Raw genomic sequence first — 27,415 nt, forward strand, 5'->3', positions numbered from 1 at the left:
TTTTTTAAATGTCACTCATATTGGTCAACCAAAGCACTAAATATGTGGATTTTCATTTTTTGTATAACTCACTTTTAAAGAAAAAATCACAACACTAAGAAAAGTCAGGGTTTCAGTTTTTTTTTTAGTTTAGTTTTTTGTTTTTTGTTTTTTTTAAAGCGGGAAATGCACTTGGTCATCTTTTGGTGAGTTTTTGTTCGACTCTTCATCACATATCAGTTCCTTTTTCTTTTTTCTGGTGCTTTTCTCTCACTGCGTGTAGGAAAGATCTCTGAATGTAGTTATCGTGGACTTACTGGTGACCACTGTTGTTCTGCACTGGTTTTGTTTTCCTTTTATGAGAGAATTTTATTTTTCTGTAAATTTGTTGCGTTGGGAAATTTAAGAACAGTGGAAACCGGGATGAATAAAGAATGTAAAAAAACAAAACATGTTTTACAAGCACACCAAGCGTGATGTATTGTTATCGCCATCAAGTAGAGGAAGATTTCAATTTTAGCTGCATTTAAATTCCTCCTTCTCATATGAATCGGCCAGAAAGGGCAGACTTTCATGATTGCCAAGCGACAAAACATATTCAGCGAATGGAAAAAGAAGAAATTTATGCATTGTTTGACTCCCCCATATTAAAGTTACACTGCTACTAAAGGAAGCACCCATGTGTTATTCCTAACCTTGTAGATGTTAATCCTGATAGGCTTAGAAAACTGCAGCATTGTGACTGAGTTTACAGATACAGAATTATCAAAGCAAGGCACTAATCAGATCTTCAGTGATTTGCTAAAGAGATTTCAGCCATGCTAACAGGTTTGTAAGAGAAGCTCCTCAGGCATGCTCAAATGGCTGTGTTATCCTTTAAATCTAAAAAATGTATAAAAATGTTTTCATTTTTCATAAATAGCTCTACTGTATAATTTAGCACTGTGGAAAAATATATTGAAATATTAAAACATTTGACTTCTCTCAAGACGAACAGAAGTTGAAATCACCTGAAGCAACTTTCTGCTCAAATATGTTTTTAGTTATGTTTTTTTTGCTGTCCCAAAAGAAAGACAAGTGTACATAGTTTTCATCCCAGTGGCGACCCTACCTGAGAGCTTTCAAAAATAAATTTTTTAAAAAAAGACAGTTTTCTGACTTTGCAACCCTGAATTTGTTGAAGTTTGTATTTGTTGCCATCAGAGGGCGCTTAACTGAGTTTAACAGGGAAGTGACTAAAGAAAATGCAGCAGTAAGTTACTGTATGCATGTGTGTATGGGAACATATGCTAAAAACAAATGCTATGTGAAGTAAAATAATAAAATTTATACATTTTTTGGCTGAAATCTAACATTTTTAGGTTTATTTTATTCTTCATTTTCTGCACTACAGAATGTGAAAATAAAACTCCAGTGAAGAATAGTCCCCATAAAATAGGACAATCTAAAAAATTTTAACTATAAGATCAAATCACTGGGCTCATCTTACAGTGGATAACTCATACCCAACCTAAAACAGTGTAGTTATTTTTAAGTGTATTGTCAAACACTATTAAATGTGGTTAAAAGTTTCAGTCCAGTTCAGAGTTACATATTCTCATTCTAGTCTCAAGACGTACAGTTATATGACTTTAGGTTTTGTTTACATACTGCAACACACACATTAAACACCTAGTTAGTGGCAGCTTGAATCGTACATGCTAGCTGATAGACGTACCTCAAACTGAACACCCTCCCTTTTCCTCCTGTAAGATGCCAAAATCTCAGTTTTCTGAACAGTGGAGTCAATTTTGCAGGTTAAAGGTAAACAGTTTTGAGTAGTTCGGCATGTTGAAGCCACCTGTGGAGCATAATCCCAAAATAAGGCCTTTAATGAGTCTGTGGGATGTGGGATACTGACGGCCCTGTGAGATTTTGCAGACCTCATCTCTGTTCAAGACTACAACTAGATTCCTTGTTGGGATCATTTCTCATTCTTTGTACAGCTGTGTACAAAAACAGCAACCCCAGCCCAGCTGTAAAAGCTACAGCAGCACAAACTGCATCACATTGCCACTGGAATTTAAATGCATTCATTTGGGGAAAATGGTTTTATTTTTGATCCTGCAACAGAGTTTCTCTCACATTGTTGAAATGTTGCAGCTACAAGAACAAAGATCTTATCAGTGGAGATCTCGGTTTCCTTCACCTGGCTCCGTTTGTCCAGAACCAACAAAGCATTAGATACCTGGACTATGTTGTATCCAGATAACTTCAGGGTTAACCCTAGGTTTCTGTACTACTAAGCAGAGATGGGCAGTACAAGTAAGGCGTTACTGTAATCCGATTACTTTTTTCGAGTAACGAGTAAAGTAAGGGATTACTATTGCAAAAACTGTAATTAGATTACTGTTACTTTCCCGTAAGCACGCTGCGTTACTGCGTTACTAAAACCGTGACTTTCTTGCGAGTGTCTCATGACAATGACGTAAGCGAGTGCGACGTTTGTGGCAACAGCTGTGTGCAGATCAACAATGGATAATATATGAGTGCAGGAGAGAGTATGAGCGTGCAGCGTTTAAAGGGTGGAAGCACTGACCTTACTTTGACTTTGATTCCATAAAAAGTGACAAAAACATTAGCGTCCGCTGTTCACTGCGTGGGAAGAAAACTTCTTTTTACAGGGAAAAAAAACCCCTAAACTTCCGAGCAAGCACCGACAGTACGCTGCCACGGGAATGTGAAACTCCCAGATCCTTCCACTGACCGCTACGACACACCTGCACCAGGGCAAACCTCCGCCTACGGCACTCCTGCTATACAGGTGAAAATAGAGCAACAGGACCGCTAGTCTTTGATTTTATTTATTTTCTGCTGTGTTTCACTTGCATTTATTTGAAAGAGTGAGTGTAAACACAAAAAACTATTTTATTTTATGTGCTGGAATGTGCAGAAAATAGGTTTAAATGTTAAATTTCTTCCAGTCAGAGAATGTTGCATATAATTTAATTTTTGCTTGATGCATAAAGAAGACGCACCCTTATTTTCTGAACTTTGAGGCGCTATCTTCAGGTGACACACACCTCCCACACCTCGAGTGTCAGGCTGGTTTTAAAAATCAAACTAGACACGGCACATGATTGAGGACAAACAAGTTAACTTAAACAAGCTTATTTTTTAATGGATCTGCAAAATTGTTTGAATTTCCAAAGAAAATTTCTGTACCTCCCGCCCACAGTTACCCAGTGGCAAAAGTTACACAATGTTACAGAAACGTTTCCAACCCAAAGAAATCTGCATGCAGGAAGAAAAACAAAACAAAACAAAAAAAGAAATAAAAAGTGAAATAAATCATACAGATAAAATAAAATATCAACAAACAGGACATACTGTATAATGCCGTTCTTTTGGCTGGAGGAGAAATTCAAACGCTTCAGCTTCAGTTCAGTGTCTTCATGAAGAGAGCCTGAACCGACACATTAAACTGTAATTTCATTAAATGAATGTGGCTCCGCCCACCACACAGCCCCGCCCCTGTCTTCCATATAAGGCACAGGACAAAATAAACCCCCACATACAAAAGGAGCTAGCCACGCCTCTGTCACTTGGTAACAAATTGACCAAATATGGTTAGACAACAGAAACCGCACTAAATGTACAAAATGTTAATCCTATTTAATCTCGTTTTAACTTTGATTTCCTCAGACTGAAGGTGAGTGCTGTGGGTGGGTGGGGTTAAAGGGGGAGGGGTGTGAGGGTGTCCAACCAGGTGAGCCTGTGCAAAGGAAATATTAAAAATATGAGCTTGTCTTTTCCACACATTTTTTTCCTTTTTTTTTTTTTTTACTTAAACTTTAAAACAAATGACAAGAAATGTGACTGGATTTCTCTTTTTATCAGAAATAAAAATGATCATTAGATGCAGAGTGGAGGAACATAGTTGGGTGGAGAAGTGGGAACGAGGGGATTAGACATATGAAGTGGTTTATTGTTTTTATTCTGATAAAGAGACAGAGTGTCAGTGTGCAAGAAAACTCATGAGACAGGTTAGAGGGCGAGTTAGAGTTAGCAGTGTGAGAGAGAGAGAGAGAGAGAGAGAGAGAGAGAGAGAGAGATTGTGTGTGTCTGAGTGTGTTTGTGTGCGTTAGTGTGACTGAAACAGGAGTTGTTCAACTGCAGCACTTGCTCTTCCAGCCTGTGACTCCTCCTCCGTTGCTGATGTCGACGTTTTCACTGTTGGGCTCTTTTACAGGCGTCTGTCAAAGAGACACACACACACACCTTATTAAATATGCACCAGGAAAAATGTGAAGCAACCACTCTGGTTTATGTCCACAATCGCTCCCTACTAAGGCTGGCATCATTAACCATTTCCTAGTTCAGATGCTTCCCCAGTTTCCAAAAATCAAACAAATACTCAGACATATCAGGATCAGCCTGTAATTCAAGGGGGATAAAAGCCAAAACCGTCTTTGAAACATTAATTTAATGAAATACTGGAATATTTCCCATGATGCCGGTTTTTTAGCTTCAGTATGAATAAAGAAAGGGTGAGAATGACAGCTATGAATGGTTGCCATCAGGTTTCATAACTGGGTGACACCTTAGTGGAAAAAATAAATAAATAAATTACTGAACACATGTTCCACGTGAGACATTGAGCACACACCTTTCTGAGGATGTCTTCTGCTAACGTGAGGAAAGCTTTCTCGATGTTGATGTTGGCCTTAGCGCTCGTCTCAAAAAACCTAATGCCGTGCTCCCTCGCAATCTGTGGGGAGGAAAACAAACCCAGTCAGAAACTGTGCATGTGGTCCAGTCCAAAAATAAAGCTGCTGATCTCCTGAGGAGAACAGAGATCAAGTATCGCACACACCTGCCTGAGTGGAACTGTGTGTGTTTGTGCGCTGATATTGTCACTACCAGTTTGCTTTGGTACTTTAAACCAAATCTGTTAAAGGCCCTGCAGTCTCACACAGGTGTTTCCACTCGTTCTGGCTTATTAGAGCTCTGTTAAGGATGAACTTGGGCTGAACTCTGAACATTAAATCCAGAAACTAAACTCTAAATCAACTCGATATCCAACTGCCAAACTGACAGACATCCAAGTACTGCTCACAAATGCAAAATAGGGGTTTAACTCTGAGCGTGTGTGTCCCCTGAGCTGCTATAGTTTTTATTTTATTTTTCCTTTTAGATCAATTTTGTTACAGTTTGATTGTATTAATTTATTTTTACTGTCTAAAAGTGTTTAATTGTGGCTATTATAAATTTCAGACTTTTACATGATACAGGTGGTATCTGTCAGAAAGTAAGTTAAGAACTATGGACACATAAGACACAGTCACATGGACAGATTTATTTTCTATTGGAAAAAAGTTACAATTTTATTGATTTCCCGCATTAAAATTGTGAAGTGATGGCATACGGGCAGTTAAAATGAGTGTAGATACCAAGCTGTTATACTAAGAATATCAGGTTATTGAGGGTTTTTTTCATATTCAACAACAATTTTCTGTTTAAAGAATGAATGCAACTGAACACTATTTTTTTTTACCTACAGTTTTAGTCTCATGTTTGGAAGCTAAATGAAATTTCACAATAGTTTAAATGGCTTGCTTACCTACTTAGTACAAATAATTCAATCTTTGGCATTTGAACTGCGAAAGAAACTGAGAAAACTAGGTTATTGTTTCTTTGTCTTTCCACAAGGGAACCTTAACTACAGTTCATGAGAAAATAAAGCATCTCATTTCTTTCCTTTTAGTTCATCTCTCCACTGTTAGTTATTATTACTAAAAATGCTAAACAATGGTAACAAGTTCAGTTTGTGCAGAAAGACAAACAGCAGCTCTGTAGAGAGGTACAGATTGTAGTGGAACGTTTGAGCTGTAAATACACAAACAAAGCTACTATCACCTGTTCTAGCACGGCATTTAACTCCTATTAACTTCAGCAGAAAGTAACCTCATGGAAATGTCAGATGGGCACAAATGAGCCACAATTAACTACAGAAGACTTTATGAGTGGCTGCAAACTCAAAGTGCAAGGCTGCAGCAACAAATCAACCAATCGTTGCTGCAGCCTTGCAGGACCTCATTGACGAATGGCCCTTCACAGCTGCACAGGACCGCACCACCTCACCTGCTCTCCCTTGGCTTTTGGTACGACCCTCTTGTCATCCATGTCACACTTGTTGCCTAGCAGCATTCGCTCAACGTCCTCATTTGCATGCTGAAAAAAATAAAACACAAATGAGGAGATTATTAGATCACATTTGCCAAACTTCATCTACATTAAGCTTTTTAAAGGATTTATTGCTTAGATAATCCAAGCTGGCCAATCGAGCCCATGATTCAGGCCCTTTTCTAAAAGAACCAATTTCTAGTGCTGTCTAATTACCACTAGTAGGTAGAGCGAGTGGACAAATGAGTTATTTTCCAGAATAAGGGGCATTTCATTATTGCAAAAGGACACATGTCCAGTTCATACTCAGAGAAAAAAGTAAAACACAAGTGGTCTCTAATAACACTTTTGAAGTTTGAGATATTATTAGGAGTGTATGAACTTCTATAGACAGAGATGCAGGATTAGAAAGGCAGAGCTACTACAGGCAAATGCATCACGTTTCCTTCCTCTGACCAAATTGAAGGTTCTAAAGGTAAGGGTGAGAAAAATGATACGAGACACAGTCTCATCTAATCCACCTGGCTTAAATTCAAACACCTACAGTGTGTTATTGCACCAGAAAATAATGCAGACAGCTAACACGAGACATCCAATATCCAAACAGTCATATTAACTTCTCAGGTCTAATCTGATCTGGAATGAATCCTCAGGATTACTCGTGTAATGCAATAATTACTAGCGAGATCATGTGAGACACAAGATGTATTCAATACTAAAAACAGCGGAAGAGACACTAAAAAAAAAAATGAAAGGGCGGAGGCACACAGAGAAGACAAAGTTGCCATATGTTGCAGTTTGGCTTATAATCACAGAACTTTGCAACAGTCTGACATCTGTCTCCAACTAAACTGACATTTCAAATACTAAGCAGCCACAGCATTAAAACCAGTTGCATAATACTGGTTAGTCTCTCTGCTAGAAAAATAGTTAGGATGTGGGAAGGTGCGGACACCGTTGATCTTGGACTGGCATCCTTTAGTTCTTCTGGGTTTGCCAGTAGGACCTCTGTAGATCAGGCTCAATCAGGTGTCACCCTACAGATGAGACTAGGATCTTTGGCCTTTGTAGGCTGGATCATCACCTGTGGCACTGTCTTGTGTTCCTTGAGTGGTTTCTGAAGGGGTCTTGCACTGCAAGTGCTTGTGGGAGGCTTGTGGGGGCATGTCTTTAGAACCACAGCCATGTTTAGTTGGCTTGGATTGTGTCAAAGTTACAACCACATCCAAGCAGAATATTGAACTCCATTCATACATCAGTGGTTTTAATGTTGTGGCTGATCAGTGTACATTAGGTCTCATCCTTGTGGCTTCATCTATTCTGATAAAACACAGATGCACAAACAAAGTCCTTTTTCTGACCCAAGAAGAATGCTGTTTATACTGACAAAACACAGCACTGCAGATTCAATAATAAACAAGCGAAATTTAAACAAAATAAATTCTAATATTTTAACACCACTGTGAAAGATCTTGAAGGGGCTGGATTAAAGTTGGATGCACCTGATCAGGCTTTGTCTTGGCTCAAAATGTGATACTTAAAAAAAATTAAATACGAACAACATTTTCACAGTACTCCGATTCTAAAAAAACTGTTCTTTTTGTAAGCTTTTGCACAGTTTAGGTTACAGTCTCCCTCCACCTTCCCATAATCCTCACCTCTTCAGGCCATGATAATCCTCAGCACAACTGCTCTGTAAATGATTAAGGCAAAGGGCCTCCTTTTTCATTAGTAGTTAACAAAAGTCCATCCATTATGCTACTTGTGGCCATTTCCTTAAAAAAAAAAAAAAAAAAGACAGCACAATAGGGCTGGGCTATATCATACCGTTCACGGTAATACCGGTATAATGTTGGGCAACGATAGGAAAATGAAATATCGCGATAGAATATGGGTAAAACGCGCATGCGCAGTGCCTATGTTTACATAAGCACATGGCGGCGACGCAGAATGAGAAGAGCGAAACTGGATCGTTGAATGAAACGGATGAACCAGAATTGGTTTGTAAAAATACTGCAACTTCAGTGGTGTGGAACTGGTTTAGCTTTCGTCCGTCAGATACACAACAAAGCACTATTTCTGGTAGAGCATGCTAGCGGGCCGGCGTTAGTACCGTGTTTTTTGGAAAATACGGCACACTTAAAATCAATCCTTTGATTTTTCTGAAAATCGACAGTGCCCCTTATAATCCCGTGTGCCTTATGTATGAATTCTGGTTGTGTTTACTGACCTCGAAACGATTTTATGTCGTACACGGCGCTCGAAAATCTGTCAAATGTTTCAGTACGACTTTGCTAAGCTACGAACCCGCACCGCTTGATGGATTGTCGGAGCATTACGGCTATCGTAGGCAGGAGGCTCGCGGAGTGATACGTACTGTGCTTCAACATAATATTACCGTGTTGTGTGTAGAGATGGACCGATCCGATATTACGTATCGGTATCGGTCCGATACTGACCTAAATTACTGGATCGGATATCGGAGAAAAATAAAAAAATGTAATCCGATCCATTAAATATCACGAAAGCACCTCACAAAACTTGCAACACGCCGTAACTCACCTCAGAACGTTAGCACGTCGGAGCAGTATGCATCACGTGATAGAGCAGCTGTGGCATGCGGGACCTGTCGGTGGTCTGGATAGCATTTGGAGCTTCGCTAGCAACCCGGCATTTCATCTCCGACAAAGTTATCCCGAGAGAAGTAAAGCAAGTGTGTAAGTCCATCTCTGAATGTTTGTAAAGCATTCCTGCGTTAAGCTTAACAAGCGACTGCCTCTCCTGCTGCTACTTCAATCATGAAACTGCTTAACGATCAGCTGATCGGCTTTTCTGTCGCGAGTCCGTGTCTCTTGTTTGCTTTTGGCCCACTTTGCACCAGAAAGAGGAAACCAGCGGCTGAACAACAGCAGCACGTTTAAGCTTGATCAGCTGTTGTTAGAATGTATTTAATATTACTTTCTACTCGAGGATCTTTTTCTACGTAGCTGACGCTGGTAACTGTGCAGGGGCGGATCTAGCAAAGTTTAGCCAGGGGGGCCGATAGGGCATTAACAGGGAAAAGGGGGCTCAAAGACATACTTTTCTTTCTTATTCTCATTTAAAATGTCTAGCTTTTAATAAATAATTATCTGACACCCAAAGTTTTAATTTGATGTAAAATGAATAGAAGTCCATTACTGTATATAGTAACTATTAAGTCTAATATATATACCCTAGTAAGCTATAGTACTTTTTCCTTTGGGAAGGTACCATCTGTGCAGTCTGCAATTTTGTTGAAGAAAGATGTTGAATCTATTTAATATTTCTTGAAAAATAATTGATTTCTGTGCATTTTTTTCCACACTGCATCAAATTAAGGTTGATTACGTCGATTAAGCATCATGAGGTGGAGCGTGAGGGGTGGTTCCCTATTTTTTATTTATTTATTTTTGTTGTTGCTGGGAGTTGGAACCCTATTAGTTAGGTTGCTTAATATTTATGCTAAGTACTCTTTAAAATACCAGCATAGGGAGGATGGTGTAGGTTTAGGTTTATTAGATTGATCAGTATTGCTGAACTATGAAATTTTTTTTTTTTTGCATACAGGTATAACAGAATAGCTTTAGTGTAGTTGTTGTTTTAAACTTGAGTATGAACTTATACAAAATGCAGCAAGATATTTAAAAAACAGTTTTGTTGATTAAAAAACACTATATCGGATTCATATCGGTATCGGCAGATATCCAAATTTATGATATCGGTATCGGACATAAAAAAGTGGTATCGTGCCATCTCTAGTTGTGTGTGTATAACCTCTTTTTAAGTTTTGTGTATATTATACATTGTTATGCTGAGGATATGTCGGCCAGTTTCCACTGGAAATGCCTTTTGGTTAAACTGTCAGCAAGGAATTTGCATTTGCACTGTTAATTTTTTATATAACTTTAATGCACTTTAAAAAGCTGCTTGTTTAAGTGAAAATACATTGATTTTTTTTTTTTTTTTGCACTAATAAAGTTCAGGAGTTGCAAAGTATTTTGTCTAGTGTCAATTATATCGTTATTGCAGATTTTCAAATGTATATCGTGATAAATATTTTTGGTCATATCGCCCTGCTCTACATCACAACATGTGAGAAGGTCACTGGGAATGAGGCATAAGCTTGTGATCGCCACAAAAACCACTAGATGACAAAACAAGCACCCGATTCCAGTTTTTTTTCCCAGCACAAAGCAACACCCAACGTCATCTGAGTCAGGCCATAATCAGACCGTTAACCATACACGGCATAAAAGACGGACACAACATCAAGATCTGAAAAATCAGACTGCTGAAACCTGCACGCTTTTCAATAACCAGCAGGTGGAAACTCCTGTGGTTCCAACAGCACTTCAGGTTACATAGAAGTTTATAGGAAAAATAGCCCTCAGCTCCTCTTCTCTGTGACCTCAGTAACAGCATGTCAGGTTTCAAAACACCAAGATGGCATTGGCAATGATCAGCTCGGGGTTTCACAGCAGATACAGCCATCTTTTATTCAGCCAGTGGTCTTAACAAGACGTTACAGCTGTCTCACCTTGAATGTGTTCACTGTTACTCAGCTTTTATAATGTTAAAAACAGGCTGAAACAAGTAAACCCGCCCTTGTTGTGTCAAGACTGTTTGTGGTACTGCTTGGTAAAACTGTACAACTACTTCTGCAGTGAGACAGATGCATACAGACAACTGGCTCATCTGATTCATTTTAGTCACACACTCCTGTTCCACAGCTCGCTGCACACAGTTTAACTAGCCCGTTAGTCATGTTGGCCGCATTCCCGTGAAGTGTTTATCGCCATGTTTTTGTTCCAAAGACATAAAGAAATAAATGCAAAATCAGTGTCAACGATTCATTCCATAAAAATAAAAATGATACAGAGTTTGGATACTTTGTGTTGGTGTTTATTTGCCTCACCTCATCAATGTTGCGCAGCCATTTGCTGATGTTTTCGAAGCTCTTGGCGTTGGTGATGTCATAGACCAGCATGATGCCCATGGCTCCTCTGTAGTAGGAGGTGGTGATGGTGTGGAACCGTTCCTGCCCTGCTGTGTCCCTGCACAGAGAACATGTTTTTATTTGCATGTGTTTTCTTGGGTTTGAACTGCAGTGACCTGCATGAAAGGTGCTTCACAAATAAAATTTGACCAAAGAATTGCTTAAATTTCTTCATAATACGCTGAGATTTCACACATTTATCAGCTACAAATGCTTTGTTCAAAACAGAAGAGTAAATAAGCAAATAACTCTGAAGAGTCCAAACTCAGCGAAGACTCTTTCTTTGAGTTGCTGTTAGACTGAGGAAGCTGATTTAAGAAAATCCCTCCAAATAAGATTAAAGACAATCAAGACATTTGTTAGTTAAGAGAAGCTGAACCCTAAGGGCTTGTAAGCACTCATGTATAATGTAGGGCTAAAATTCACCAACAATACAGTTCCAGAGGGAAGGTCCAAACATTTTTTTGATGAAAAAAAAAAAAAAAGGTTGTAAAACATTTGAAAAGTTAATTCATTGTTATGTCAATTTTGACCAAAACAGTAATTATGATTTTTGCAGTGACATCAGTCAGTCTGTTGTGGGAAGCATTGAGACCAGACTCTCTATGTATGTGTCTGTGAGAAGATTCTTAGTGATTAAGTTAAAATAATCAGCCATAAAGTTTGTAGATATGCCTACAATTTAGAACAGCAGCTATCTAAAATGTTGAATACCTCATTGCTGCCATACAAATATAAAGGTCCTAAATGCAAAACTGAAACAGTACGATCCAAACCATTGAGGTTACTGGATTATGAGCTAGACTAGATTAAAAACATGACAGCAATTTAAACCAAGAAAGTGTGATGAAGAAGCAGCCTCTCATCTAGCAAACCATCTGCAACAGCTGTGTTTCATCAACATAAAAAGTTTTTCCACATCAGCCAGTAATATAAATTTCACTGTTTTAAGCTAAAGGAATATTTTAATGTATGTGTGCTGCTCAGCTCAAACGCAGCAAAGTCAAACAATCAAAACAAGTGAGTATTTAAACATTTAGTTGAATACGATTTGAAGAAAGCCCCACATATAGAGTGATTAAAGATAATTAGCACTTTATTATGTAGCATTAAAAATGAATTCGTGCCACTTATTTATGTCAGTCTTCTTAACCGTAAAAACTTCATTATTTGTCCCAGTTACAGTTCAGTAGAAGGTGTGCCAGACATGTGAACCTGCTTATGTGAGGCTATTCTTTTGGTCACCAACAGAGGCTGACTTCGATGATAAAATATTTAGTTAATGCACACTTCAAACTCGACGCAGAGACAAAAAGAAAAAGAAGAAGAAAAAAAAAAAGATACTGCTTTAAGGCCTACAGGAACAATGTTATTTAATTTTAACACTTCTTGGAAGAAAAACAAACGGCAAAGCCGTAGCAGGCGGGTTGACCCAGGTACAAATACATTTAAATCCACTGCAGGTTTCCTCGCATGTCTGCACTAGCATCAGCCTCAGCAGTCACTTCTTGCTTTCTGTGGAAACTCTGCCAACATCCATCTATCACCGCTGACAAGGGAAAGAGAGGAAGCCCAGGAGCACCAGGCACCAAAGCAAATCAGAGCTACACTTAAAGAGGGTGTTTAACTAGATACGAGTGTTAATCAAGACACAATGTGCTTGGACAGGATGAAGGGAAAATCTGATCTGAGCCTGAAATGCACATGATCTGACACAAATTTTATGCATGTGCAAGTTATTAAAGTCTTGCAAGATATCTTTCATGACTTCATACTCACTCATCGCTATCCACTTATTAACAAACAAATACCAAAAAGTAAAATGATGCATTTTAATAATGAAAGACATATTTTTACTCTTCAATTGTCCGTCTATCGTCCTTTCTTTGTCCTTTCTTTGGGCAAAAGCTTTGCTCAAGAAATGAAAACATATCCTGACAACGAATAAAGTAATGTCTTCAACCACTGAGTTTAAGAATACGAAGTACGATCATTAATTTGACAGTAATCAGCTTCTTTATTAAATATTTGCCCACTATTGTTTGTCCCCTATTCAGTACTGCATTTATGGTTTTATTCAATTAGAGTTTCACCTTCCAGTGGCAAATCAAATTTCTCTGTACTACCTCAATAATTTGAGTTTTTTTATTATAGTTTGTTTTTAATATTTCAGCTGTTTAACTTACATTTCCAGACAGTAGATCCCAACTTCCCAATTGCAAGATCCCAAGAACCTAAGCTGACAAGTTACTCAAAATAACGTTTTTGTCCATTGTGCTTGTTTTCTAGAGTAACAGTGGGTGTGGCTGTGCAGGTGTCCGTCTCTGAGATAACATGAAAAGATTATCTTTGAATGAACGGACTGTATTCAGAGAAGCGCAATATCCGTTACAGGTTCTGTATTGACCTGAAACTGTCTTCTTGTATTGTGCTACAATGTATTTGTACCTTTGTAGTTATCATGTTTTCTACTTCAGGTTATGCATCACAAAGCTCTGATTCATTTATTTTCAATGTTACTAAAAAAAATGTCCATATCGTTCACCATTATCAGTCACCTTTAAATAACAGGCTCTTTGTCATCTTGTAGCTTCAAACCAAACTGCTCATGTCTCATATCTTTTTATTCTGGTTGCTATAGTTAATTTCTTCTTGAACTGTCATTCCTAAAAAAAAGACTGCCTCAACTGGACTACCAAAACCTTTAGTTGCAACTCTGTTCATTACAAAAGCACAAATAATGCCTTTCTCTTACATTAATCATTTTTTATCTTCATTACTTGAACTTGATTCTCCAACAACTTCAATTTGCAAATTAAGCTAATTATGGGATTTTTTTTTATTTATTTCCAAGTCAGAAAAAGGATTCCACAGGAAAATTAACAGAACAGTATTTGTTTTTTTAACCAATCCCAAATGCTTTCATCCTATAGACTCATAAGAATTAGACCAAATACTATGGACAATCTGCTGTACAAATGCATTTTTTCTTTCAATTCATCCTGTTTCTCTCCGTAATACTTAGAGACAATTTGTAATTCAAATCTAATCAATTTTTGCCAAACTTAACCAATTAAAGGCTCCAAAATATGAAGATTTATGCATTCCTTGAGCATTTGGGCCTTACTCAATGGGCGCTACTCATGTGGGAAAAAAAAGAAAGAAGAAATAATTACTCATCTGGTACAGACAACGATAACCCTACAGCAGACCTAATGGACTGATGATCATTTCCTGTTCCTGCATATTTCAGTGCTTAAGGGAGGTATGTCAAACAGATGTTTCATTATGACATAATGATTCACAAAAGAGGCTACGCTGAAACACGATTCTCACAAGCTTGGTGTGTTTTTCGTATCTCCACAACACTGGCATGCAAACAAAAACTCACATCTATAACTGACTCACCAGATCTGTAGTTTTATCTTCTTTCCTTGTAATTCAACAGTTTTGATCTTGAAGTCTATTCCTGCAAAACAAAAAACAAACATGTCAGCTTAACCAATATCCATCAGTTGTAGAACATAAGCTGTCGTGAATAAGAAGAGAGATGAACGGCTCCAGCACTGTGACAAAGAGAAAGTGAAGGTCAGAAACAGATAAATCAACGGCAGCGGTTTAGCAACAACTGTTGCCATCATAGAAACAATAGCATTATCTCTTCCTGATTCTGCAGTGTCATTCTCAGCAGACAGCTGGGATCAGCAGCTGGGCAACAACGGGTGCACACAAACCAGGTCACTGAGGTCAAAATTATACTTGTTTTCAGACAGCTGTGAGTATTTTTTTAATATATATATATAACATACATATAGGTTGCACCTTGTAGTGCATTTGATCCTAGCAAGGTTGAAAAATAAAGCTACTACAACTAAAGCGCACTAGACCATATGAGCCAGTAAATACTGAACTTGTACTCTGGTGCACCCCAAAAAGGTTTCGGGCTTCCCCTCGAAGGACAGTCACCAGGGTTGTTTTTTTACATTTTGCATTATGAAATAGAAAAAAAAAGAAAAATTTCTATAAATTTATGATAAGTAAGCAAACACAGGCTCATCATACTGCTTTAACCATATGTGGAATAACTGTACTTACTGGTACTGTTTCTCATCTTAAAACATTATATTTTCTGTTTTGTTTGTTTAATTGTCACCTTTTGGCTACTATTACTAACACCTACAGGATATTTGCCATTCACCGTTAAAAACTAAAATATAAGATGAATGCACTGCTACCAAAGTCCATAGTTAAGTGAAAACTGAACCATATTTTTGCTTTGATTATCAAATTTACGTCACTTGAACCCAGGAGGACCCTCACATGCTCTCAGGCACTACTCTCACAACTGTAAAACTTCGGTGATCTCAAATAAGATTTTTTTTAAACTAGTGCTTTAAGTGTTTTTGTAATATCTGAGGTTTCAGCCTAAAGTTGTTTTTTTCCTTTTTGGTTGGAGATTGAACTCGGGGGAGAAGTTTTGTGGTGCTGCAGTGTGCAATCTTTCCAATGTCAATGTTTTCAAGATTTACAAATAACTGTCAAGCAGTGGAAAGTTACTGACGCTTCTTTTTCACATTCAATGGAATTTGAATTTTATCATTTGGGAAAAAAGGGTGTAGAGCTACAGTTAAGGGTAGAGGGGTTACTTATTAAACAGGGGGCCAACTTCCCTCATGTTTTTCTTTCACTTAGTATAACCTATTTATGTCCTTTTAAATCTGTGCTACAACAAACAGCCAATGACTCATGATATTACAGTAACTGTTAAACCCCTCACCTGGGCATATGTAGGATTTCTGCATTTCAAAACTATAATGAACTAAATAAAAGTAGGGGATTTTTTGACTCAAACCACTAACTTCTTTCTCTTTGAAAAAGCTAGAAAACATAAGAAGGCAATTCAACCATCAACTTCCCACTTGAAAGTAAAACACACTAGATTATTATCCTCTTATACTTTAAATGTGAAGGGTAGGTGACTCATCAGTTTCATTTTTAGCCAACAAGTGGTGTTTTCCTGCTAAACACCGAGTTCTGCTCTTGGTCAGACCTTGTGGTTGGTTAAAAAGTCCAAGAAACAGCTGTGCTCTAGGTGGGGCAAGTTTATAGAATAATGAGGAAACTGCCTGCCAAAGCCTGAGTCACAAAATATTATGCACATCCCATGGAGAGAAAGATACAGTTGGACAGAAAGAAAAGCTAGGATTTAACGCTGGTAAAAGAGGGAGAGTTTTCTACACAACAAAAGTTAAGCTCTTGAAGTCAGCCTCAACAGGGATGACGTGTTACTATTGAGGAGAGTAAACGCAGAGGTTCACTCTTTTTACTCTGTGAAGGGAAAAAAAAGAGAAAGAAACAAGTTATGCGCATTGTGCAATCACGGATCATTTATCCAATCAGTGGAAAAACAGTTATACCTATCCCGTAAAGAATGACACTTTCCATGAGATGTGAATGTTGAGCTGGATGCAAGCAGTTTATAGTCGGCTTTCTTCTTAATACCAGAGGAACCATTCCTTCCACAAGTATGAAAGCCACTGTTTGCTTCTGCCAGTTTCCGTGCAAAATTCATTAAATGGAAAAAGATTTCAGTCGATACTATGCATATCCACTCACTTAAGTGTAATCTGTAAGGGAGAGGGGCTGAGAGACGGGCTGGAAGCAGGAATAAGAGATGGATGAGAGCCGGGGGGGGGGGGGGGGGGGGGGGGGGGGGGGGTTCCCAGTGGGGGTATTTTGAGAAACAGCTGTGAATCTGTGTCTCCAATGGTATGAGTCCTGTGTCACAGGAAGAACACATTCCTGTTTCATGTCCTGCTTCTGCCGTTGGGAGTTTTGTGCCTTTCAGCTTTTTAGTTTAGGTGTTTATTAACTAGTAAATCTGGCCCCCTTTTGTGGAGGATTTCCTAAATGTAACCGAGAGAAATTTTATGGCTTTTCTGGGATGTTATATATAAAGCTACTCTGGGAAAGCTTCTGTCAACCTCATGACAGAAGCATATCTTGTAAGCATTATCTCAAATGAAAGGCCATTTTATCTGTTGCTTAATGTAGTGATACGGTTTTAAAAATAAATAAATAAATAAATAAATAAACATCACTATTTTTCAAAGATCGCGAGAAATCAAATTCTAGTATTTAATTAGCCCGTTTCTTTGTGCTAATGAGATGTTGCACAGGTACAGTTAACACATGTAGCTTTCCAACCAAGCTTGCTAGGCATTAGCTGATATGTTAGGTAACTGAGCTATCAAACTAATTAACTCCTGGTTCTAAAAGAACAACATGGTGGCAGCCAAAACACTAACACAAAGCTTCAAAACACTAAGTCCAAAACTAGAGAGTAACATCCTGGTGACTAGATCCTTCAATAGTTTTTGACCACTGTCTGATAGGTTAAAAGCTGTGGATCTAATGTAAAGTTGTCTCCCACCAACCACTTAAACAACAAAAACAGAAGAATGCACTACTGACAACCACAGGTCAGGCTGGTAAAGTATGTGTGGCACAGTGAGAATAGATGATATTGTACAAGGAGAAAAAAAGGAAAAGAAATGTGTAAAACTTCTTCAAGAATTAGGTGCGGTGCATAAGCCACCAGGTAAAGCTAGCATGTCAGGTCTGCCACAGTGGCACTGGTCCTGAGCAAGAGACTGACAGTTTCTAGTGAATACTAAAAAGTATTTCTGCTTGATAAGCTCATCCACAACCTCAAACCACTCACAGTTGTGGCAGGGTTATCACATGCTAGTGGTTTCATTGGACCCCATTTTCATGTTCAAACCTAGCCTCTTGACTAGAGGCATGACAGTTCTGAAAATGAGACTGAAATCATATACAAACATCCACAATTTAATATTGTGGCTTTCTGTACTGTGATATCCATGTGAAACTGATAAAGCATACTAGTCTGGTGAAAGCAGTACCGATTGTTCAGGTGATGAGTGAATTGCAAATAACAGAGTCTAAATCGAATAATACAGTTTCATTTTTGTTCAAGTGATTGTGCTTTCCTTGTTGTTCATACCTTCCTTATAAAACCCGAGGCACAGACTGAACCATTGTTTTGGTTACACACCTACTCTTTAAACATTTGCAAGTCTTTGTTGGATTAGATATGTATAAATGTGCCTACATAGATATATATTCCAGAGACATTTATACTGCACAGTTTTGATGTATCACTGCAGACAAGACAAGATTTATGTATGTATTTATTTATTTATTTAAAAATAAAGGTATCCATCTACCATTGTCTTCTTTTAACTGTCTTAGCACTGATTTATCTTTTTTCCCCCCATTTTGCCTGCAACTTTTTAAAAACAAAAAACCCAACAACTTCTTGTTAACAATGTCTGGGTTTCTAAGCTTAAAAATACAGTATTTTTTACAGTATCCAGTATGTATTCAACCTTTACATACAAGTTATTGGTATCTTGTAATTATACGATTCGCTAGAACATTATTAACTGTACTGATTGAAATAATCTTAAAAGTATAGTTTTACAGATTTGCTTTGATAACCATATACACCAATCTACGTACAGATTACGTGACTGGAGAAAGATGACATGTTCTACATACAATTTTTACAGCTTATCACATTGCACGCGGCTTTGTTTTGAATACAGATGTAGAACAAAGACAAGAGACGAGCCAGGAGCTTTCAAGTGCACGAACTATGCTGCAGTTTTATAGAGGACACTCTACAAATGATACTTTAAATACCTTCATAACCAACATAATTTGTTCCCACGTAACTACACAGAGGTTAAAGCTCCAGCAACACTTGCAATATACAGAACTACTTTATTATCTGACTGATGCATTTTGGCTTGTGAACTTAGACCTTCATGAGTGACAACACATTCTGACTTTTTGTTCTTATCCATGCACCTTAGAAGTAGGTGAAGCTGTGCCAGATAACGCTACTCTGTTTTTATGGACTACACAGAAACTGGGTATGTTTCGGGGTTTCCTGCCTCAAAAGGGACCTTTAGGGGCGATGACTACATCTGCACACAGTTAAAGCATCAAGTCTGTATTTACATTCCCATTTAGTTATGGCCATTTGATAAACAAATATGTATTTTATGCTTGAGTAAAAGAAACACCACATAAATAAACTGAACGGTACTTTCATTCCAACCCTGTTGATTTTTAGTCTGGATGATGATACCACATTTATTTTTAATTTGGAGGAAAATCCCTTGTGTTTACGGTGTGAATACCTCCAGCACCATTTTAACACATTATCCTCAGCTGCTTCACATGGAGGAGAGTACACAGAGTATATAGAATATATTTAACAAAGCAAATAAAGCACCTGTAGCTGATTTAAAAACATAAAAGTACTGACTTACTACCCATCTTGCCAGGAAAGCACGTATGCAAGGAGCAAAGGTCACTACCGATCTCTACGTGCTGAAGAACCTGTTAGTCTGGACCAATTTTCCCCTTCTTCCAACTAACACTACACATTTCTTCCCTTAGGTGACACAGATCTGATGTGGTGGCTTTGACTCAAATAAAACACATAGGCCTAAATCTAATTGACTGCATGCTGAGAAACGACATGGGGTGTAATAAAACAAACACCCTGCAAGTCAAAGCAAAACTAAAGGAATGACAAAAACAATAAAACGAGTACATGTGACATGAAGAGTTACAACAGAGTGACAGGTCAGTGCTCTAGCTGAACAAATCTAATCTAGCCTGGATGCCAGTGAGAATACATTTTCCCTTTCCAGTTGTGTGCTTTCGGCTATGTAGTGACAAAGAGCACGGCTTCAGAAGAAAGCTCAGTCCATGAATCGAGCACATAACACCAGCACATTGCAGTCAAGCAAAGCACGTTTTATATTACATTATTACTCATCACTAATCTTAAGCAAGAGGAGTAAATGGAGCCTTCACTTGGGTTATGCAGGGACTTGACATAGTTTGACACTTGACTCATGTGAGCGTGATGTTTGGCGCATGCGTGAATAGGACGGATGGGGAGGGGATGATGATGCCATCATGATGAATTGTTTAATGGTTCTCACTGGCGCACTTGAGCAAAGTAAATAAGTATACAATATTTACTCAAGTACTTAGAATACAAACTATAAGCGCTTCTAATTTTAGAAAGAAAATGCAATTTTCAGCTGCTTTTATACAATTAGATTCACTATAGTCAAAGTTTTCACCTAAAAAGTTAATTTCTTACATCATATAATCAAGTTCCCAATGCTAGAATATCCAAGTCGCTTAAACAGCTTCACCTCCATTACTATTAGCGGTGACAACAATCTGAAGCATGAACCCTGTCCTTATCTTCAACGTCATGCTGCTCTGTTGTATCTTATTTACCCCTTGGGGATAAATAAAGTCTTTCTGATTCTGATATCCATGAAACCATGAACCCGTGAATAATCACTCCTTCAACTTGTGATAATCAAGTAAAATTTTGCTTTTACAATCAAGTATTTTTTGTTGCTTCAAATCAAAACACTCATACAGTTGTTGCCTTTAACGTGTAATTCCTGACAAGGACTGTGCAATAAACCTATATAGGCTGATACTGAGAAGTAAACACCTGTCACTTAAATGCACAGGCGATTTTTCTAGTGCAGCACGGCCCTGTGGTGCTACTAGCCTTGCTAGCTTCTTAGCCGCTGGGTCAAGTAAACTGACAGCAAATTTGGAGACTTAACGGGCTATAATTGTTGCTGCCCAGTTAAACCAAACCAAGATATAATGATAGCGTTTTGTTATTAACGTCGCAATCGTTTATGAGCAAGTGATGGTTTAATAAGAGCTCATAAAGGCTGCGCAACTAGCTTTCCAGCTAACCTGTACAGGCCCTAGAGAGAGCTGCTGCATGCTCATACCACACTAGCCGCCAACAAATCCGTCCTGCATACAACCTCCAGCTGCAGGGTAGAGGCAGGCGAGCCTCACAGCTGTCACACTACCTCCGGTGGATGCAGAAGGGTCAACGAAATCACCTGTTACAACGCCCGTGATCTTCTTACCTATGGTGGAGATGAAGGTTGTGTTGAAGGCGTCGTCAGAGAAGCGGAACAGCACACAGGTCTTCCCCACGCCCGAGTCGCCGATCAGAAGCAGCTTGAACAGCAAGTCGTACGTCTTCTTCGCCATTGAAGAATCAGTTTGTGTTCACCCCGATAGATACAAAAAACGATACCCTAGAGTACGCCTATGTGAAGTCTAAAGCCAGCTCCTTGGCCAACCTGACCAACAACTGTCCTCTTGGCTGTTAACAGTTAACAAACTGTGGATTTGTTGATTAGCTTTGGCAAGCTAGTTGGCTAAACACCACCCAAAATAATGTGTCTGTAGAGTCGTCCTAGAAGTTCTAGATTCCCAAACCCGACCGTGGTACCCCCCCTTACAGCATGAGAGCAAAAATAGAATCTCCTTCTGTGTGATACCTCTTTTTCACTCTTTCTTTTCTCCCACACAGTCGGGACAAAATGGCTCCTCTCTCGCACTCTACCCCGATTCACTCTTTCTTCAAACTAACGGCGAGCTAATTCAGATTCTCGGCACACCCCGTCATTCCAGAGCCCTGGGACAAGCTCGACCGAGAAGAAACTGGGAAAAATCAAGACATGAAAGTGCGCCGAATCTGCTGTCTGTTCCAAGTAATTTCACTTTTTTTTTTTCTGTAGAGATTAGACCGAAATACAGACGACCGCCGTCGCCTTCGAATGGGAGCCACCGCGGCGACACCCTAGACCTTTTGGCACGCCTACTCCCGCCCCTTCTGTCAAAATTCACGGCTCTGATTGGCCATTTCAGCTGTTGCTCCTTCAAGCGCCCTAATCTGAATGGCTATCCAAGCAGGCATTGTAGCGGTAAAAAGGGGGCGTGTCTTAGCCTGACAGAAAGGGCAAATGTTACTCTGTAACATACGCTGACATTTAGGCTCAAAGCGCCGCTCATATCTCACTGTGAAATGCCGCTAGTGAACCAAAATGGCGACGAGTTTCATGCGGATCTCTAGTAGCCGTTTCAGCTTTCATGGCAAGCTGGCAGTTGGTGCGGTGACTATCCCAGCTGTGAGTCAGGCAAAGTGATGTCATATGTAAGTTCTTCTGTGCTTGTTACGGGCGTTTCCCACATCCTCTGCTCTGTGAAGTGCAAGGTCACTGATCCTCTAAAGTCTTGTAATAAGTATACACACCGAAAGACAGTCTGCATGTACACGTAACTGCTGTAGGGCCTTTTAGAGTTGGCTTTGTGTGTTTGTGAGAAAGGACAGGGACTCTTTCCTTCTTCCGCCTGTCAGAGTTGTTTGACTCTCAGACACTCCTTAGGAATGCTGAGTATGCCCTGCTTTCCACTGCCAAGTACAGACTTGATGCAAACTGAGGAAGAAAGATATGAAGAGAGAAAAAGAAGTCGGAGAAAAAGAAAGTTTGAACAGGGCTAAATAGTCTATACTGCCACTCCAGCAACTCTCCGTCTGCTACAGAGAGCTGTCACAATGCCACCAGAGTACTGAACAAACTGAAATATGACCACATTGTGGTGCTAGATGAAAAGCCAGGAGTTAAAAGTTCCTCGCCACATTGCAGTGGACCAAAGTCAACAAAGCTTCATCGGTCCCTTTACTTTTTATGAGCCAACCAACCACAGATCTTCCCCAGGCAAACACCTACGGGAAAGAAAAGAGTTATCCACTATATGGAAAATTAAGAAAAGACACACATGCTCAAACCTGCAGTCAATAAGTCACAAAGTGATTCATTAAAGTGATAAAGTATAGGGACTATAATGAAAGCTTATATACTTTAAGTGATCCAGTGAATACACACGTTGTTATGCTGTGTTTACTTAAATCCACGAATGCCTGCACAGTTACAGGATCCATGATTTTTCCTGTCCGGAAATGGGGAATCATTTATCTCATATTTTCTTTATGTGTCACTTGCTCAATTAGAACATTTTTTTAATCCTAAATGAATCACTGCATTCTTCCTCCACTGTTAGGAAATCTTTTCACTCTAATAAATCAACATAGAAATTCTTTCGGGGGGCCTTTGGGGTTTGCCTCGCAGGAACAGCAACTCTCAAATTTCTTCCTTCTGCCTGTGATTAAAAAAAAAAGAAAAAGAAAACGGTCCATTGGGGACGTATTTATTTTGTAGCTTATATGAAGAAGCTATGCAAGCTGATTCGGGCCTCAAACTGTTTGGCTTGGAGCACTTTGATTTTTTTGTGCACTGGGGCTGAAACAACTACTTGATTGACCTATTTTGGTCCAACAATAAACTTCAGAAAGCTCATTTATTTCAGTAGAAACCCATAAATTCTTGATATTTCGCACCATACTTTTAAATTACCTGCTTAGCATTTTATAAAATACAAATAATACAAATTACCCGCAATCATATCCAGATATTTACTTCACACATAGCTGGATAGTCTGTGGTGAGCTTGAGTCACTTGGCTGTGAGTGACTCATAAAAGGTGACACCTAAGCCGGGGAATTTTCGCTGTGTTATTTTCATCAGTCCAGTACATTTACTTATTATTGCTTCCCCGGGCACATTAAACACATCTCAGTGCTCAGTGAGGTGTTGAGTCATTTGTGTCCATTAGCTTTCCCACCGTGTGTTGAATTCCCCATGTGGCTGAGATTTTCACCTTTTTGTCAGCGAACACAGGGGTTGGGGGAAGTAGTTGAATGTAAGCTTCGGTAGTTTCCCAGAGAATCGCTCAGAAATCACCTACACTACAGCGTCACCTCCTCCATTACACCTGGAAAGACTACTCACGTGAATCCTCCCGACCTACTTAGGTGGCTTTTAACGACACACTTGATCCAGCAGAGGGCGCTAATGTGTTGCATTTGAATGCTCTTAGATGAGTCTTAAAATGATTCATTTTACATTTTTCCTCCTTGCCCTAAATTTTTGTTGCTTTGGGACAACAGTTGTATACAAACTGGGGTTCTCCCTTCAACAGAGGAGTCATGAATGTGGGAAATTACTCCGTTTCTTGTGTAGCCAATTAAATATGAGTTATACTTCCTGGATTCATCCAAATTAGAAGGAAATAGTTTTTTCTTTGACATAACTCGAGGATCTAGTGACTATACTTACACAGCGCAGAGTCACCTTTCTGGCACATTAATTTTTTTAATTTTTTTTTTAGATAATTTCTGCACATATGGGTCCTGTTTTAATTATTTTTTATTGATACTGTACAGGATTCGATCATAATTCTTTATACTCTTTAGTTAATTTTTTTTATGATGTCACTATCAAACTGTCTGAAAACTGAAAACCACTTTCCAACAGATCCCAGTCTTTACTGTAGCTGTGGACCTTTGCAGTGTCTTTGCTGTAGTTAATGTTGCATTCTGAAAAATTCTGCATAATCCCCTTGACAGATGCATCTATTGTTTTTCTTTAAAACCACTGGACAAAAGCCAGATTTTAAGAAAAGCGTCTGTCACACAGTGTTGACTTGACAATACATGGATCATTAGAGGAGGGATGGTGCTTTTATTTTCCTTTTGGAGCAAAATCAATCAATCAAAAATAAACTACAATAATATTCTCTGTATTTTTCTTGCAACAAATCTATTTCCAATAAAGTATCCAGCGCCAGTCCTGTTTGATCACATCACCTTTTTATTGTGTTTTTATGTAGTGACAGTATGGCTTCTTGAATATTTTCAGTCTCTATTATTGTGAGAATAGAGGTAACTGAGGTAATTACACAAAAGCAGGAAATAACCCAGCTGACCCTTCAGTGAACCAGTAAATACAGACTCCTGCTGGGTACCCAAGAACTCTTCAAGGGCCAAAGCTTTATTTTAATTTTAGAGGAGATCCCATGTTTATTTGTTTTTTTTTTATAGTTCGAAAATAAACAGCTAGATGAACTTTTCTTTATGACAACATCCAGTGTGTAATGAGAGGGTTATGTATAAATTTTCCCAAGCTTAATGCACTTAAATGGGAAGCTGTGTGGGCTAAATGTCGGTGTGAGGCTATAATAATACATATGAACTATAATTTTAAGAAAATGTTTCAAATTATGGGGACATCCACTGTGTAAACACACACGCAAACGGTCCAGTTTCAATTCCCAGCTGTACAAACCATCTGTGACCATTTAACGAGTTGGTGGCAGCCTTGGACAAGAATCGAGTCTTTGGCGAGGCAAAACTCGATTTCCCATGATTCTTTGTTCCAGTCCGCAGTGATGTGGGGTGTGGTGATGGTTGAATGACTGTGTATGTGGGGGTGAGGGGGGTGTGCAAGAAGGAAGCTCTGTCTCTCCGGACGGACCGAGAGCTGCAAATCCACCTCGGAGCATCTCTGCGCGGAGTACGGGAGGATGCGGACAGCGGTCTGCGGCGGAGCTGCACGCCAAGGACGATATGCGTGTGATGTCTGAACTGATTTGTGTCATTACCGGCGTTGTTGGATCTTTTCTTTTTTCATAGGACTGCAATGGAGCGTCGATCCAAAGCGTGAGAGGTGCTGGTCGTCCGTCTGCTTATAGGCTCATTCACGCACAATAAGCCAAGGAAACTGGCTGTTACACACAGTGGCAATTCATCATCTGTATTGGTAAATATCTGTGTCTATGCTATTTGGCACTGTGGCTGTTTTCCATTGTGATATGACCAAGAAGCCATAATGATTTTTTTTAAATGAATGATTTAAAGAAACACATGCAGTTAACAGACGGGATATATGCTCATTAAGGACTTCAGAGGGCTTTGTGGACTTAGATAATACACATTTTCCTTTTTTGTTGTTTGCAACGAGTAACAGAAGCCAGTCATGTCAAAGAACAAGAGCAGTGAGTCAGTGAAGGTGGTAGTTCGATGCCGCCCTTTGAGCCGGAAAGAGGAGTCCAATGGGCCTGCAGGGGGAATAGTGCAGATGGACCTACGGCTGGGACAAGTAATCCTCAGAAACCCTCGTGCACCACCAAGCGAGCCCCAGAAAACATTCACATTTGATGCAGTGTATGATGCAAACTCCAAACAGCGAGAGCTGTATGACGAGAGCGTGCGGCCGCTGATAGATTCAGTGCTGGGAGGGTTTAATGGCACCATATTTGCCTATGGGCAGACAGGAACTGGGAAGACATACACCATGCAGGGAGCGTGGCTGGATCCAGAGAGACGAGGTGTGATTCCCAATGCCTTTGACCATATCTTCACACACATCTCCCGCTCCCAATCTGACAAGCAATACCTAGTGCGGGCGTCCTACCTCGAGATCTACCGAGAGGAGGTTCGGGATCTTCTTGACCCCAATCATGGCAATGCTAGAGCCCTGGAGCTCAGAGAAAATCCAGACACTGGTGTGTATGTTCAAGATCTCACATCCTGTGTCTGCAAGAGCATCAAGGAGATCGAGGAGGTGATGAATGTGGGCAATCAGGCGAGGGCGGTTGGGGCAACAGACATGAATGAACATTCGTCCAGGTCCCACGCTTTGTTTTTGATCACTGTGGAGTGCAGTCAGCCTGGGCCAGATGGGAGGAAACATATACGGGTTGGACGCCTTAACTTGGTGGACCTGGCTGGCAGCGAGCGGCAGGCCAAGACCGGTGTCCAGGGCGAGCGCCTGAAAGAGGCCGCCAAGATCAACCTTTCCCTGTCAGCACTGGGAAATGTTATCTCCGCTTTGGCAGATGGGCGCAGCGGACATGTGCCGTACCGGGACTCCAAGCTTACCCGGCTGTTACAGGACTCTTTGGGCGGGAATGCTAAGACTGTTATGGTTGCCACACTTGGCCCGGCCCCTCAGCACTACGACGAGACTCTCACAACCCTTCGGTACGCCAACCGGGCCAAGAACATCCAGAACCAGCCCAGAGTCAACGAGGACCCCAAGGATGCTCTGTTGCGGGAGTTCCAGAGAGAGATTGCTCGCCTCAGGGCCCAGCTCAACCACAGGAAGTGGAGGAGCAAACAGAAGAGTGAGCAGGTGGAGGACGAGAGCTGGGACGGAGACCAGGAGAAAGAGATTGAGGATGAAGAGGACGAAGAGGTCGAGAAGGAGGGAGAGGACTACATGAAGCTGGAGGAGCAGCGGCTAGAGAGGGAGAAGGAGGCCATTAGAGGAGACCAGGACTTGATTCCTGACGAGAAGCAGAAACTGCTGGGAGAGAAAGAGAGGATGATGGTGGATCTGAGGAAGGAACAGGAAGCCACAGAACAGCTGACCGCCAAGTACAAGGTGAGTCCAGCCAGGTGGTTTGCTTCTT

At 39.8% G+C, this 27,415-nt stretch overlaps 2 protein-coding genes across 3 annotated transcripts in view; one reads left to right on the forward strand and one right to left on the reverse strand.

Moving 5' to 3' along the window:
• Positions 1-3,113: 3,113 nt before the first annotated feature.
• On the reverse strand, positions 3,114-21,876 carry rab10 (RAB10, member RAS oncogene family). The gene is made up of 6 exons (XM_085432298.1): positions 21,181-21,876; positions 14,570-14,630; positions 11,081-11,219; positions 6,103-6,192; positions 4,628-4,729; positions 3,114-4,214 (listed from the first exon to the last, which is right to left on the reverse strand). Exons 1-6 carry the CDS (start codon positions 21,305-21,307, stop codon positions 4,128-4,130), a joined length of 606 nt encoding a protein of 201 aa, XP_085288424.1. The 5' UTR covers positions 21,308-21,876; the 3' UTR covers positions 3,114-4,127.
• A 117-nt stretch (positions 21,877-21,993) lies between these two features.
• The window catches only part of kif3ca (kinesin family member 3Ca), a 29,738-nt gene continuing 24,316 nt past the window's right edge, over positions 21,994-27,415 (forward strand). Inside the window, exons 1-2 of one of the 2 annotated variants that reach the window (XM_085432296.1) lie at positions 21,994-22,256; positions 25,635-27,387. In XM_085432296.1, coding sequence (XP_085288422.1) covers positions 25,978-27,387 — 1,410 coding nt within the window. In that variant the 5' untranslated portion in view covers positions 21,994-22,256; positions 25,635-25,977. Of the gene's footprint in view, positions 22,257-25,431; positions 27,388-27,415 lie in introns of those variants that run through there. The other variant, XM_085432297.1, reaches the window with a different exon arrangement.

This window comes from Copadichromis virginalis, linkage group LG15 (genome assembly GCF_057382275.1).
Source record: "Copadichromis virginalis isolate Kocher_CV1m ecotype Utaka linkage group LG15, C_Virginalis_male_GT1.1, whole genome shotgun sequence".
Lineage (NCBI taxonomy): Eukaryota > Metazoa > Chordata > Actinopteri > Cichliformes > Cichlidae > Copadichromis > Copadichromis virginalis.